Source organism: Coregonus clupeaformis, chromosome 1, assembly GCF_020615455.1.
Source record: "Coregonus clupeaformis isolate EN_2021a chromosome 1, ASM2061545v1, whole genome shotgun sequence".
Classification (NCBI taxonomy): domain Eukaryota; kingdom Metazoa; phylum Chordata; class Actinopteri; order Salmoniformes; family Salmonidae; genus Coregonus; species Coregonus clupeaformis.
The window spans coordinates 81,455,697-81,468,964 of NC_059192.1; the positions used below are offsets into that span (position 1 = coordinate 81,455,697).

General features: G+C 42.6%; 1 protein-coding gene across 1 annotated transcript in view; it reads left to right on the forward strand.

Moving 5' to 3' along the window:
- dst (dystonin) overlaps positions 1-13,268 on the forward strand; it is a 193,936-nt gene that overhangs the window by 77,751 nt on the left and 102,917 nt on the right. Inside the window, 14 exon segments of the mRNA XM_045222968.1 lie at positions 2,990-3,085; positions 3,185-3,312; positions 7,492-7,585; positions 7,963-8,117; positions 8,257-8,722; positions 8,930-9,058; positions 9,219-9,296; positions 9,412-9,573; positions 10,177-10,281; positions 10,558-10,653; positions 10,731-10,856; positions 11,129-11,281; positions 11,817-12,098; positions 12,366-12,549. Coding sequence (XP_045078903.1) covers positions 2,990-3,085; positions 3,185-3,312; positions 7,492-7,585; positions 7,963-8,117; positions 8,257-8,722; positions 8,930-9,058; positions 9,219-9,296; positions 9,412-9,573; positions 10,177-10,281; positions 10,558-10,653; positions 10,731-10,856; positions 11,129-11,281; positions 11,817-12,098; positions 12,366-12,549 — 2,254 coding nt within the window.

Here is a 13,268-nt window from a genome sequence, read left to right on the forward strand (position 1 = left end):
TGCCCTTGCTGATGGAAGGAGGGTTTCACTCAAAATCTCACGATACATGGCCCCATTCATTCTTTCCTTTACACGGATCAGTCGTCCTGGTCCCTTTGCAGAAAAACAGCCCCAAAGCATGATGTTTCCAACCCCATGCTTCACAGTAGGTATGGTGTTCTTTGGATGCAACTCAGCATTCTTTGTCCTCCAAACATGACGAGTTGAGTTTTTACCAAAAAGTTATATTTTGGTTTCATTTGACCATATGACATTCTCCCCAATCCTCTTCTGGATCATCCAAATGCACTTCAGACGGGCCTGGACATGTACTGGCTTAAGCAGGGGGACACGTCTCGCACTGCAGGATTTGAGTCCCTGGCGGCGTAGTGTGTTACTGATGGTAGGCTTTGTTACTTTGGTCCCAGCTCTCTGCAGGTCATTCACTAGGTCCCCCCGTGTGGTTCTGGGATTTTTGCTCACCGTTCTTGTGATCATTTTGACCCCACAGGGTGAGATCTTGCGTGGAGCCCCAGATCGAGGGAGATTATCAGTGGTCTTGTATGTCTTCCATTTCCTAATAATTGCTCCCACAGTTGATTTCTTCAAACCAAGCTGCTTACCTATTGCAGATTCAGTCTTCCCAGCCTGGTGCAGGTCTACAATTTTGTTTTTGGTGTCCTTTGACAGCTCTTTGGTCTTGGCCATTGTGGAGTTTGGAGTGTGACTGTTTGAGGTTGTGGACAGGTGTCTTTTATACTGATAACAAGTTCAAACAGGTGCCATTAATACAGGTAACGAGTGGAGGACAGAGGAGCCTCTTAAAGAAGAAGTTACAGGTCTGTGAGAGCCAGAAATCTTGCTTGTTTGTAGGTGACCAAATACTTATTTTCCACCATAATTTGCAAATAAATTCATTAAAAATCCTACAATGGGATTTTCTGGATTTTTTTTTCTCAATTTGTCTGTCATAATTGACGTGTACCTATGATGAAAATTACAGGCCTCTCTCATCTTTTTAAGTGGGAGAACTTGCACAATTGGTGGCTGACTAAATACTTTTTTCCCCACTGTACATCAAATGCAGCTTGAATTAGCACACTTCCTGCCATATTGAATGGTAGAAAGATCCCTACAGTGCCTTGCAAAAGTATTCATCCCCCTTGGGTTTTTCCTATTTTGTTGCATTACAACCTGTAATTTAAATGGATTTTTATTTGGATTTCATGTAATGGACATACACAAAATAGTCCAAATTGGTGAAGTGAAATGAAAAAAAATTACTTGTTTCAAAAAATTCTAAAAAATAAATAACGGAAAAGTGGTGCGTGCATATGTATTCACTCCCTTTGCTATGAAGCCCCTAAATAAGATCTGGTGCAACCAATTACCTTCAGAAGTCACATCATTAGTTAAATAAAGTCCACCTGTGTGCAATCTAAGTGTCACATGATCTGTCACATGATCTCAGTATATATACACCTGTTCTGAAAGGCCCAAGAGACTGCAACACCACTAAGCAAGGGGCACCACCAAGCAAGCGGCACCATGAAGACCAAGGAGAGCTCCAAACAGGTCAGGGACAAAGTTGTGGGGAAGTACAGATCAGGGTTGGGTTCTAAAAAAATATCCGAAACTTTGAACATCCCACGGAGCACCATTAAATCCATTATTAAAAAATGGAAAGAATATGGCACCACAACAAACCTGCCAAGAGAGGGCCGCCCACCAAAACTCACGGACCAGGCATGGAGGGCATTAATCAGAGAGGCAACAAAGAGACCAAAGATAACCCTGAAGGAGCTGCAAAACTCCACAGCGGAGATTGGAGTATCTGTCCATAGGACCACTTTAAGCCTTACACTCCACAGAGCTGGGCTTTACGGAAGAGTGGCCAGAAAAAAGCCATTGCTTAAAGAAACACCTCTCATCACCCCGAGAACACCATCCCCACAGTGAAGCATGGTGGTGGCAGCATCATGCTGTGGGGATTTTTTCATCGGCAGGGACTGGGAAACTGGTCAGATTTGAAGGAATGATGGATGGCGCTAAATACAGGGAAATTCTTGAGGGAAACCTGTTTCAGTCTTCCAGAGATTTGAGACTGGGATGGAGGTTCACCTTCCAGCAGGACAATGACCCTAAGCATACTGCTAAAGCAACACTCAAGTTGTTTAAGGGGAAACATTTAAATGTCTTGGAATGGCCTAGTCAAAGCCCAGACCTCAATCCAATTGAGAATCTGTGGTATGACTTAAAGATTGCTGTGCCCCAGCGGAACCCATCCAACTTGAAGGAGCTGGAGCAGTTTTTCCTTGAAGAATGGGCAACAATCCCAGTGGCTAGATGTGCCAAGCTTATGGAGACATACCCCAAGAGACTTGCAGCTGTAATTGCTGCAAAAGGTGTCTCTAGTTATGCACGGTCAAGTTTTCTGTTTTTTTTTACTTATTTCTTGTTTGTTTCACAATAAATAATATTTTGCGTCTTCAAAGTGGTAGGCATGTTGTGTAAATCAAATGCTACAAACCCCCCAATAATCAATTTAAATTCCAGGTTGTAAGGCAACAAAAAAGGAAAAATACCAAGGGGGGTGAATACTTTCGCAAGCCACTGTAGTTTGATCAAGAATTAACCTCCAATAAGCCTCCAATATCTGGAATGTTTGTCTGGTTGGTTTTCAGTAAACTGGAAATCAGTTTACAGTACTTGGACCTGAAAGCCTGAGGCTAAATAGCCCATAAGTAGTGTCATGTTAATGAAATTAAATATTAAAGCGAGCGATTTTGACAGGTGTCAGAGAGCAGCTCTGTTTACTTCAAATAGTCCTTAAGCTGCTAATACGACAGGAGCTCTGTGTGGTACAGTCATTTCAAAGCAGACTAGTGTGAGTATACACAGATATTAGATGAATGTGTATTAGCATAGACAAAATGTATTGATTCTATATTTCTCTGATATGTTGCTACGTTTACACTGAACTAATGTTTATTTTTATTTATTTTTACAGGCACTTTATACACAGTACTTGCAGTTTAAAGAGAATGAAATCCCGCTGAAAGAAACCGAGAAGAGCAAAATCAAGCATCTTTACAAAATGCTTGAGGTATGCTACCGCGACTCATTTGTCCTCATAAGCTCTTTTCGAACCAGAAAACTACAATGAACTTAACTAAGATGTTGCTGTGTGTGTGTTGGGGGACAGGTGTGGATGGAGTTTGGTCGTATCCAGCTGCCTCAGGGGTTTCACCCCAACGATGTGGAGAAGGAATGGGGCAAGCTGATCGTGGCCATGCTGGAGAGAGAGAAGAGCCTGAGGCCTGAAGTGGACAGGTATGAAGGGTCATCCTTCTGGTACTGCTGGAGCACCACACACTATTGGGATTTGTAATACTAATCCTGTACTTACATGACAGCTATAAGTACATAAGCTAACTAAGATTGAAGATTTTACCCAATTGCCTGATTAGAATGACGATGAAAAACGGTATATAATGATTGGTTTCAGAGTCAATGGTGAGTGCTCTGGTGATCTGCTTATTTGTGTTACATGAAGTCCCCCTCTTTTATAATTATACTATGTGGTCCTCTGTAGCTCAATTGGTAGAGCATGGCGCTTGTAACGCCAGGGAAGTGGGTTCGTTCCCCGGGACCACCCATGCGTAAAAATGTATGCGCACATGACTGTAAGTCGCTTTGGATAAAAGCGTCTGCTAAATGGCATATTATTATTATTATTATACTTTTGTGTCTAAACTTCTGTTTAAGGATGTGCAGTAATTGGATTCTTCTGTGGTTCATGAAATGTCATGGTCTTTACCCTTGTACATTCTGTGGTTTGGTTAGGTAAATGTTCTTCAAACTGAGGTGTTGGAAAATCCTAAATCTTTCTTGTATCTATTTATTTCTAAAATACACTTTCCATGTCTCTTGTCAGGTTTGTTGACATTAATTGTGCTGTGATTCCATGCCTAGTTTATCGGCTCTGTAGGCATTAATTGTGCTGTGATTCCATGCCTAGTTTATCGGCTCAAGTTGTTCAGTTATTCAGATGTTTTTCAGGTACTTTAGAGTGCTGATGGTGGGTGTTCCCATCATTTCTTGTCAACATCAGGTTGTTTAGAAGCTGACATTCTGGCACAGTCACAGGCAGATTGTACTCTTATCATGCCATCTCGCATGAATGGTTTTTGGACTGCAGTTACTATTTATGTTGGTAATCACCTGGCTTGTTGATATCTGGTAATGTTTTGTGATATTATGTAGACAACTATTGGCTTTGCAGACCAGTAGAAGCTCAGTAGTACAGTATGTGCCACACCCCCTGTTATCACAAACTGTTACCAGGATTGTGGAGTAACGGATTACTGAAGGTACCACGTTCATCTGTAATCCATTACATGTAATCAGCAGCATACTGTACTAGCATACCACCCTGCTGGCTTGCCACTCAAGCTAAGCAGGGTCGGTCCTGGTTGGGCCCTGGATGGGAGATTAGATGCTGCTGGAAGTGGTGTTGGAAGGCCAGTAGGAGGCACTCTTTCCTCTGGTCTAAAATAAAATCCCAGGGCAGTGATTGAGGACATTGCCCTGTGTAGGGTGCCGTCTTTCGGATGGGACGTTAAACAGGTGTCCTGACTCTCTGTGGTCACTAAAAGATCCCATGGCACTTATTGTAAGAGTAGGGGTGTTAACACCGGTGTCCTGGCTAAATTCCTAATCTGGACCTCAGAAAAGAATTGTAGACCTCCACAAGTCTGGTTCATCCTTGGGAGCAATTTCCAAATGCCTGAAGGTACCACGTTCATCTGTATAAACAATAGTACGCAAGTATAAACACCATGGGACCACGTAGCCGTCATACCGCTCAGGAAGGAGACGCGTTCTGTCTCCTAGAGATGAACGTACTTTGGTGCGAAAAGTGCAAATCAATCCCAGAACAACAGCAAGGAAAAAAGTATCTATATCCACAGTAAAACAAGTCCTATATCGACATAACCTGAAAGGCCGCTCAGCAAGGAAGAAGCCACTGCTCCAAAACCACCATAAAAAAGCCTGACTACGGTTTGCAACTGCACATGGGGACAAAGATCATACTTTTTGGAGAAATGTCCTCTGGTCTGATGAAACAAAAATACAACTGTTTGGCCATAATGACCATCGTTATGTTTGGAGGAAAAAGGGGGTTGCTTGCAAGCTGAAGAACACCATCCCAACCGTGAAGCATGGGGATGGCAGCATTATGCTGTGGGGGTGCTTTGCTGCAGGAGGGACTGGTGCACTTCACAAAATAGATGGCATCATGAGGAAAATTATGTGGATATATTGAAGCAACATCTCAAGACATCAGTCAGGAAGTTAAAGCTTGGTTGCAAATGGGTCTTCCAAATGGACAATGACCCCATGCATACTTCCAAAGTTGTGGCAAAATGGCTTAAGGACAACAAAGTCAAGGTATTGGAGTGGCAATCACAAAGCCCTGACCTCAATCCTATAGAAAATGTGTGGGCAGAACTGAAAAAGCGTGTGCGAGCAAGGAGGCCTACAAACCTGACTCAGTTACACCAGCTCTGTCTGGAGGAATGGGCCAAAATTCACCCAACTTATTGTGGGAAGCTTGTGGAAGGCTACCCAAAACGTTTGACCCAAGTTAAACAATTTAAAGGCAATGCTACCAAATACTAATTGAGTGTATGTAAACTTCTGACCCACTGGGAATGTGATGAAAGAAATAAAAGCTGAAATAAATCATTCTCTCTATTATTATTCTGACATTTCACATTCTTAAAATAAAGTGGTGATCCTAACTGACCTAAAACAGGGAAGTTTTACTAGGATTAAATATCAGGAATTGTGAAAAACTGAGTTTAAATGTAGTTGGCTAAGGTGTATATAAACTTCCGACTTCAACTGTATATATGTATTTTAACCCAATAATGGTTGAATTGAAGAAGTTTAAGCTGCCTATCAATCATTGTTTTTGCGACCAGTGCACAGCCAGTAAAAAATGCGCTCTTGCAACAGCTGCATAGTGCGGTACCCAGCCTATGGAATAAAAGTTTGAGGGAGTTCCTCCCTTTTAAACTCCTCCAAGGCATTGTGCTCTATACTGTCAAAAATGAGAAGACCATCTTCTTTAATTTAAGAAGACCATGAATGGAGCTATTATTGCTCAATTTAATTTGTGTTGATAAAAAAAGAATGTGCATAGGCCTCACGGACACATGCTCAAATTGGCACACTTTTGATAGACTTAATCAGCGGCAAATTATGGAGATATCGAAGTGTCGCCAACAAATTCGTAAACAATAGGCCTATAGCAAATGCGTCATATGGCATACATTTTTCACATGCAAATAGCACTTTTCGGTAGTGCTCAAAGCATGCCATTCCATGAGAGCAGCATTTATTTTTCAACTCGAAGCAATGAGCACAATCAGTGCTCCATGACAACAACATCATAAACAACAGAGTAGGCTAATAAATCCTTCGTTTTTTGGGGTTATGCTCAGGTAAAACAATTAGGCTAATCTATATTTCCAATACCTATTATTGAAGATCAGGGGGTATTACATTAATTGGAATGACTGTAAATCTGACAGACAGTTTTTTTATGTAAAGATATAGCCTAATCAAATTATAATCTGTAGTAGAAAGCAATGGGTTGGAAGAATCCTACATAACCAACCCATAAAGTAAAATACAATATCCATTTATGGCCAGCTATGTAAACTCTATCATTGATTTATCCTGCAATAGATGTCGATCAATTGGTAATAATTATTTTTGTCTTTTTCTAATGCCTCTTTAGGGGAAAGTAACTGAAAGTAATCAGATTACATTAATGAGTTTGTGTAATCCAAAAGGTACATTACTGATTACAATTTTGGAAAGGTACCTAGTAACTGTAACGGATAACATTTAGAACGTAACCTACCCAACTCTGACTGTTACTGTCTGAACCTGTAATGGATTGTACAAATAATGCCATGAGCTTCTTTGGCCTAGGGCAACATGTTCTTTAAGGGGTGGGTTCTATTTTATTGGCCCTTCACCTGGTTGCATGATGACAAGGACGGGCCTATAAAAGGGGGAGAGGAAAACACTCTGTGTCAGTTGGATCTGTGAGTGTGTGTATGTCTGTGCTGGAGTTCCTGTTTCAGATGGAAGCAAAGTTAGCTAGCTAGTGTGATTCTCTGAGTGGCTCTGTATAGTCCTATAGTCTTCTAGCATGCACAGCAACATGGCATACAACATGGGATACAGCAGTGTCTCGTCTGTGAGCAACAGCACTCTCTCCGGACCAGCCATAGAGCCGCTGCTCTCCAGCACCCCAGTCTTTCCAATGTTTCTCAATAACAACTCTGTGTATGGACCGAGGTGATGTTAACTATTAGAAGTCAGGGCTGTCAGAGCTTTTTTTGTTTGTTTGTACGTATTTTCTTTGTTGTTTATTCTGTCAAATTACTTCTTTAAAATATTAATGTCAATTATTTTATTTTTGTCTTTTAGGCTTGAAATGTTGCAGCAGATTGCAACCAGGGTCCAGCGGGACTGTGTCACTGGAGAGGACAAACTAGCGTTAGCGCGAACTGCCCTGCAGTCTGTAAGTACCACATTGGGGCGGCAGGTAGCTTAGTGGGTAAGAGCGTTGTGCCAGTAACCGAAAGGTTGCTGGTTCTAATCCCCGAGCCGACTAGGTGAAAAATCTGTCGATGTGCCCTTAAGCAAGGCACTTAACCCTAAATGCTCCTGTAAGTCGCTCTGGATAAGAGCGTCTGCTAAATGACTAAAATGTAAAATGTAAAAAATTGGAACAGCGTATTCATGACAAAAGCTCAGAATACTCCAGGTCCTGCTTTTACTGATGTTTATTTGATGAGGCTAATTTTGTGTGTCTATTTTTTTATATAATTATTGTTATTGAATTTTGTAATAGAAAAGTACATCACCAACTGTTTGGACATTTTCTTTTTTTCTCAGGATGCTAAGAGATTAGAGTCTGGGGTCCAGTTCCAGAATGAAGCAGAGGTGTCTGGGTACCTTCTGGAATGTGAGAACCACCTGAGACAGCAGGTGGTTGACATCCAGATTCTGCTGGACGGGAAGTTCCACTACTCCGATCGGCTTGTTCAAAGGTGCAAACTCACTGCTTTCTCTAAATGTCACGCAATACATAGAAATAAACATAACATTTGTTATGAAATGTTTATTAAACTGAAAAATTATGTAACTATATTTATAAACATATCATTGTGTGTTGTGTGTATGATCCAGGGTATCCAAGCTCCGTGACGACCTGCTGGGGCTGAGGGCAGAGTGTTCCTCTGTGTACAGTCAAGGACGCACCCTGACCACCGAACAGACCAAGATGATGATCTCAGACATCACTCAGAGTCTCAACTCAGGCTTCTCTTCATCGAACCACAACTCCAGCCTCACCCCAGCCCTCACCCCTGGAGGCCTGGGAACTCCCGGTTCCACCTTCACCTCCAGCTTTACCCCGGGCCTCACCCCTGGCCTGAGCCCTGCCATGACCTCCGGCGGCATGCAGCCCGGCTCAGTCCAGGCCTACATGGGGGGCGGAGGAGGAGGCATGGACACGGGATCCCTCCAGCACCTCAAACACATGCAGATCCGCAAGCCCCTGGGCAAGTCCTCGCTAGTGGACCCCAACATGACCGAGGAGGAGGTCAACATGAACTTTGTGCAGGACCTGATCAACTGGGTGGAGGAGATGCAGGTGAGGACTTAGTGAAGCTCCGGTGTCAGACTGCCAATTATATTTATTTACCCTTTATTTATACAGGTTGTCTCATTGAGATTAAAAGTATATTTTACAAGAGAACTACGTTCATTCACTGTACAGTTAGTATAATCCTGTACATTTTGATATTTGTGATTTAGACATTTTGAGACCAATTCATAATTGTTTTCTCTTCCTTTGAAGGTGCAATTGGATCATGGAGATTGGGGATCCGATTTGCCAAGTGTGGAAACACATTTAGAGAACCACAAAAGTGTTCACAGAGCCATCGAAGAATTTCAAATGAGCCTTAAAGAAGCCAAACTTAGTGAGGTATGTACAAGCAACAGTCAGCCTGTTCTGCCAAGTTTTTATCTGGACAAACTTAGACATATCTCATCACATTCAATTGTTTTGTTTTGAGTGCAAACCCCTCAATGCTGCAAAGTTTTTATATGACAACTAATAAAAACGTATGGTCTATTTATCTCAGATTCAGATGACCCAAGCGCAAAAACTAAGATATTCTGAGAAGCTGGGCAAATTAGAAAACCAGTATGGGAAGTTACTGGTAAGTTTCCTGTTAAAATATTTGGTAGTTCTAACTAACAAAATAATCACTTCACTACTATGTTGAATACCACACGGACAACCTGACTATTTCCTGTGGTTCTGGGCTTCTGTAGAAATGTTCATGGGAGCGTCAGAAGAACCTGGAGAGCCTGCATGACTTTGTGTCGCGGGCCACCATGGAACTAATCTGGCTCAACGAGAAAGAGGAGGAGGAGGTCGCCTTCGACTGGAGCGAGCGCAACGGCAAAATCTCCAAGAAGAGAGAGTACCACGCTGTGAGTCCCTCCACTGTTCAGCTCATTGTATTTCTATTTCCTTATTTTGCTGGCAGAATATAATATCATTATTCAGTTCCTATTCATTCTTGTAGACAATTTAGAATGACTTTAACATTATAGTTATGTTTAGAGAGTCATTCTATTAGCCAGTCGTTGGTGACTTTTGTGAGGCTAAACATTTGAGCTATGCATTTCTGGCATGGATTCACCGCTGGCATGTATAGCCTTCCCACCAGGAAGTGGGTTTGACTCAGCTGACCTAAAGGGATTAACACATTTCCTTCTGGTGAAACAATATCTTGTGGAAATCTTATTTCTGAGGGTGATATGTTTTCTCTGAAAACAAATTACAAAAGCTACATAACGTATGGGTGGAAATGAGTTATAGGGGCTTGTTTGGGGCTTACATCATACCATTTAAACACATGGATATTGCTATTTTACCAATGTGCCATACGTACCCCTTGCAAGTCATGGTGTAGGATACCTAGGGGGGGAAGGGATTGGTCTCAGGCCATGGTTGGATGCCAAGGACGCTGTGTTACATCTCGGGTGTCTCTCTCTCTCTCTCTCTCTCTCTCTCTCTCTCTCTCTCTGTAGGATCTGATGAGAGAGTTGGACGACAAGGAGAAGGTGATCAAGTCTGTGCAGGATAATGCAGAGAACCTTCTGCAGGAGAACCACCCTGCCAGGCTAACTATTGAAGTAAGCCCTGTCTGTGTTTACAGATGTCACATAACCATTCCATAACCATGTGATATAAACTCCTTTAGTGCAAATCCAATCTTTTTTATATGATAAATCAGTTAGATTGTACGTCTCAGATAATGTGGTAATTTGTCCATTAAAATATAAAAACTATGACAAATTTGTGCTCAATAGTTGAATATTGTACGTTTCAATTGCTTCACTAACTTGTTCCTACAAGAACAATAATATGGTATTTTTTATTGTAATATGTTTCTGTGTGGAATCCTCTAGGCATATAGAGCAGCCATGCAGACCCAGTGGAGTTGGATCCTACAGCTCTGCTCTTGTGTGGAGCAGCACCTGAAAGACAACGCAGTCTATTTTGAGGTGAGTTAGTTATCTGTTTTTGAAGGCCTGCTAGTTGCGAAAAGCTAATCTGATCTCCTTTCCTCACGCCCAAACAGTTTTTCAATGATGCCAAAGAGTCCATGGACTACCTGAAGAGCCTACAAGGTGACATCCAAAGAAAGTATGGCTGTGATCGGACAAGCAGCATACACAAGCTGGAGGATCACATCCAGGAGTCCATGGTAAGCTGGCAAATAAGAACTGGTTGGTACACAATCAATAGCCACATTCCCAAACTATGTTGTTAAAGGAGACACTTGGACCAATCCCAAAGACTGACATGATCAGAAATCCAATTATGAATTCCTAGAGGTTCCAAATGAATACCCCACCATTAAACATTAACTAACTACCTGCTTATGCAGATTCTGCTTATGCTGAGCTGGTGAAGTATCATAATCCACCTGTGTGTTTGACTGATGCTGGAACATGGGTGTGGTCTGTCTGTCCCCAGGATGAAAAGGAGCAGCTCCTCCAGTATCGCAGCACAGTGGCTGGGTTGGTGGGCAAGGCCAATGCCATCGTCCAGCTCAAGCCCAGATCCCCAGACACCCCTGTCAGGTCCTCCATACCCGTCAAAGCCATCTGTGACTACCGACAAATAGAGGTGCTATTTGAGTCTCTTGTTATAGATATGTGCTACCAGGGGCGCAACTTTCACTGGGGATGGGAGGGGATATGTCCCCCCCACATTCTGAAATGGCATTTTTGTCCCCAAAAATGTTATCATTGGAAAGTGATACAAAATAAGGCAACTGTGTGCTTTAGGACCATGCGGACGCCTCCGTGCGGTCGGGTAGGCTGTTTGGAGTGTTTATCCGACCGGATATTATATAATATTTTTATGATGTTCCCCGCACTTCTAAAATCAAATTTGCGTCCCTGTGTGCTACTGCACTTTTTCTATTTATTCAAGTAGTTCATCACAAGTCGCATACTTTACATTGAGTTGTCAAACTTTTCTTCTGTAGTAACAATATTTGCATTGAGCTCTCTAAGGAACATGTATGGCCATGTTAAATCGAGGGATATTTATTTAGATAGTGGATCAAAAGGTTGATACTTTGAGTTGATTTGGATAGATTTCAAAGTAAAATGGTAGTCATTTTGATTTGTGATGTCTTACTTCGTCTCGCTCCTAGATCACCATCTATAAGGATGATGAGTGTGTCCTGGCCAGTAACTCTCACCGGGCCAAGTGGAAGGTGATCAGTCCATCTGGGAATGAGGCCATGGTACCCTCTGTCTGCTTCACTGTGCCTCCACCCAACAAGGAGTCTGTGGACCAGGCCAGCAGAATTGAGCAGCTGTACCAGAATGTCCTGGCTCTGTGGCACCACTCACACATCAACATGAAGAGCGTGGTCTCCTGGCACTACTTGATGGCAGACGTCAGAGCCATCCGCAATTGGAACGTGTCCTCAGTACGTTTACACTTATCTACTTAATCAACTACTAGACCCCATTAGCAACACTTAAAGTGATAGAGGTATAATTATGCTTTTTCTACTGATTTTGGTCTTCATAAGAAGAGAGGGATTACTGTTATTAAGTCTAATGTTTCCTATACTCACCGACTTTACCTGTCATTTCATCATTATAGTTGGTACTGACTGTACCTTTTCAGAGAACATTTCTAGAAGGTTTCAAGGTGTGTATCTGTCTCGTGTGTTTTCCCCTGTTCTCCCCAGATTAAGACCATGTTGCCAGGCGAGCACCAGCAGGTCCTTAGCAACCTGCAGTCCCACTTTGAGGACTTCCTGGAGGACAGCGAGGAGTCGGAGGTGTTCACGGTGGCAGACTGTTCCCAGCTAGAGAGGGAGGTGTTGGTCTGCAAGGAGTACTACGAGGAGCTGCTCAAGTCTGCAGAGAGAGGCAAGGCTAAGCTAAGCTAATATGCAGAGAGAGGCAAGGCTAAGCTAAACTAGTCTGCAGAGACAGTCAAGGCTAAGCTAAGCTAGTCTGCAGAGAGGCAAGGCTAAGCTAAGCTAGTCTAAAGAGAAAGGCAAGGCTAAGCTAAACTAGTCTGCAGAGAGTGACAAGGCTAAGCTAAACTAGTCTGCAGAGAGAGTCAAGGCTAAGCTAAGCTAGTCTGCAGAGAGAGGCAAGGCTATGCTAAGCTAGTCTGCAGAGAGTGGAAAGGCTAAGCTAAGCTAGTCTGCAGAGAGAGGCAAGGCTAAGCTAAGCTAGTCTGCAGAGAGAGGCAATGCTAAGCTAAGCTAGTATGCAGAGAGAGGCAAGGCTAAGCTAAGCTAGTCTGCAGACAGAGGCAAGGCTAAGCTAAGCTAGTCTGCAGCAAGGCTAAACTATTAGCTAACTTCTACTCAGGAGCTCGCTGGTACATGTTTTGGCAGAAGTCCTCGAGGTAAACACATGGTTCTTTAAACCTATTAGGCATAAAGTTAATATATTTTGGAATTATGTTTGAACTGTAGGAACTGTAGGAAAGGGTGTGTTTGTGTGTGTGGGCATACTGATGCGTGTGTCTGGGTGTGTGTACATTTTCCCTATATGTTTCCCCTGGTCTTATGATTATGTCTGTTTAGATACTTGGTCTTATGTCACCACAGGTACTAGAATCTCCTGCGGAGGAC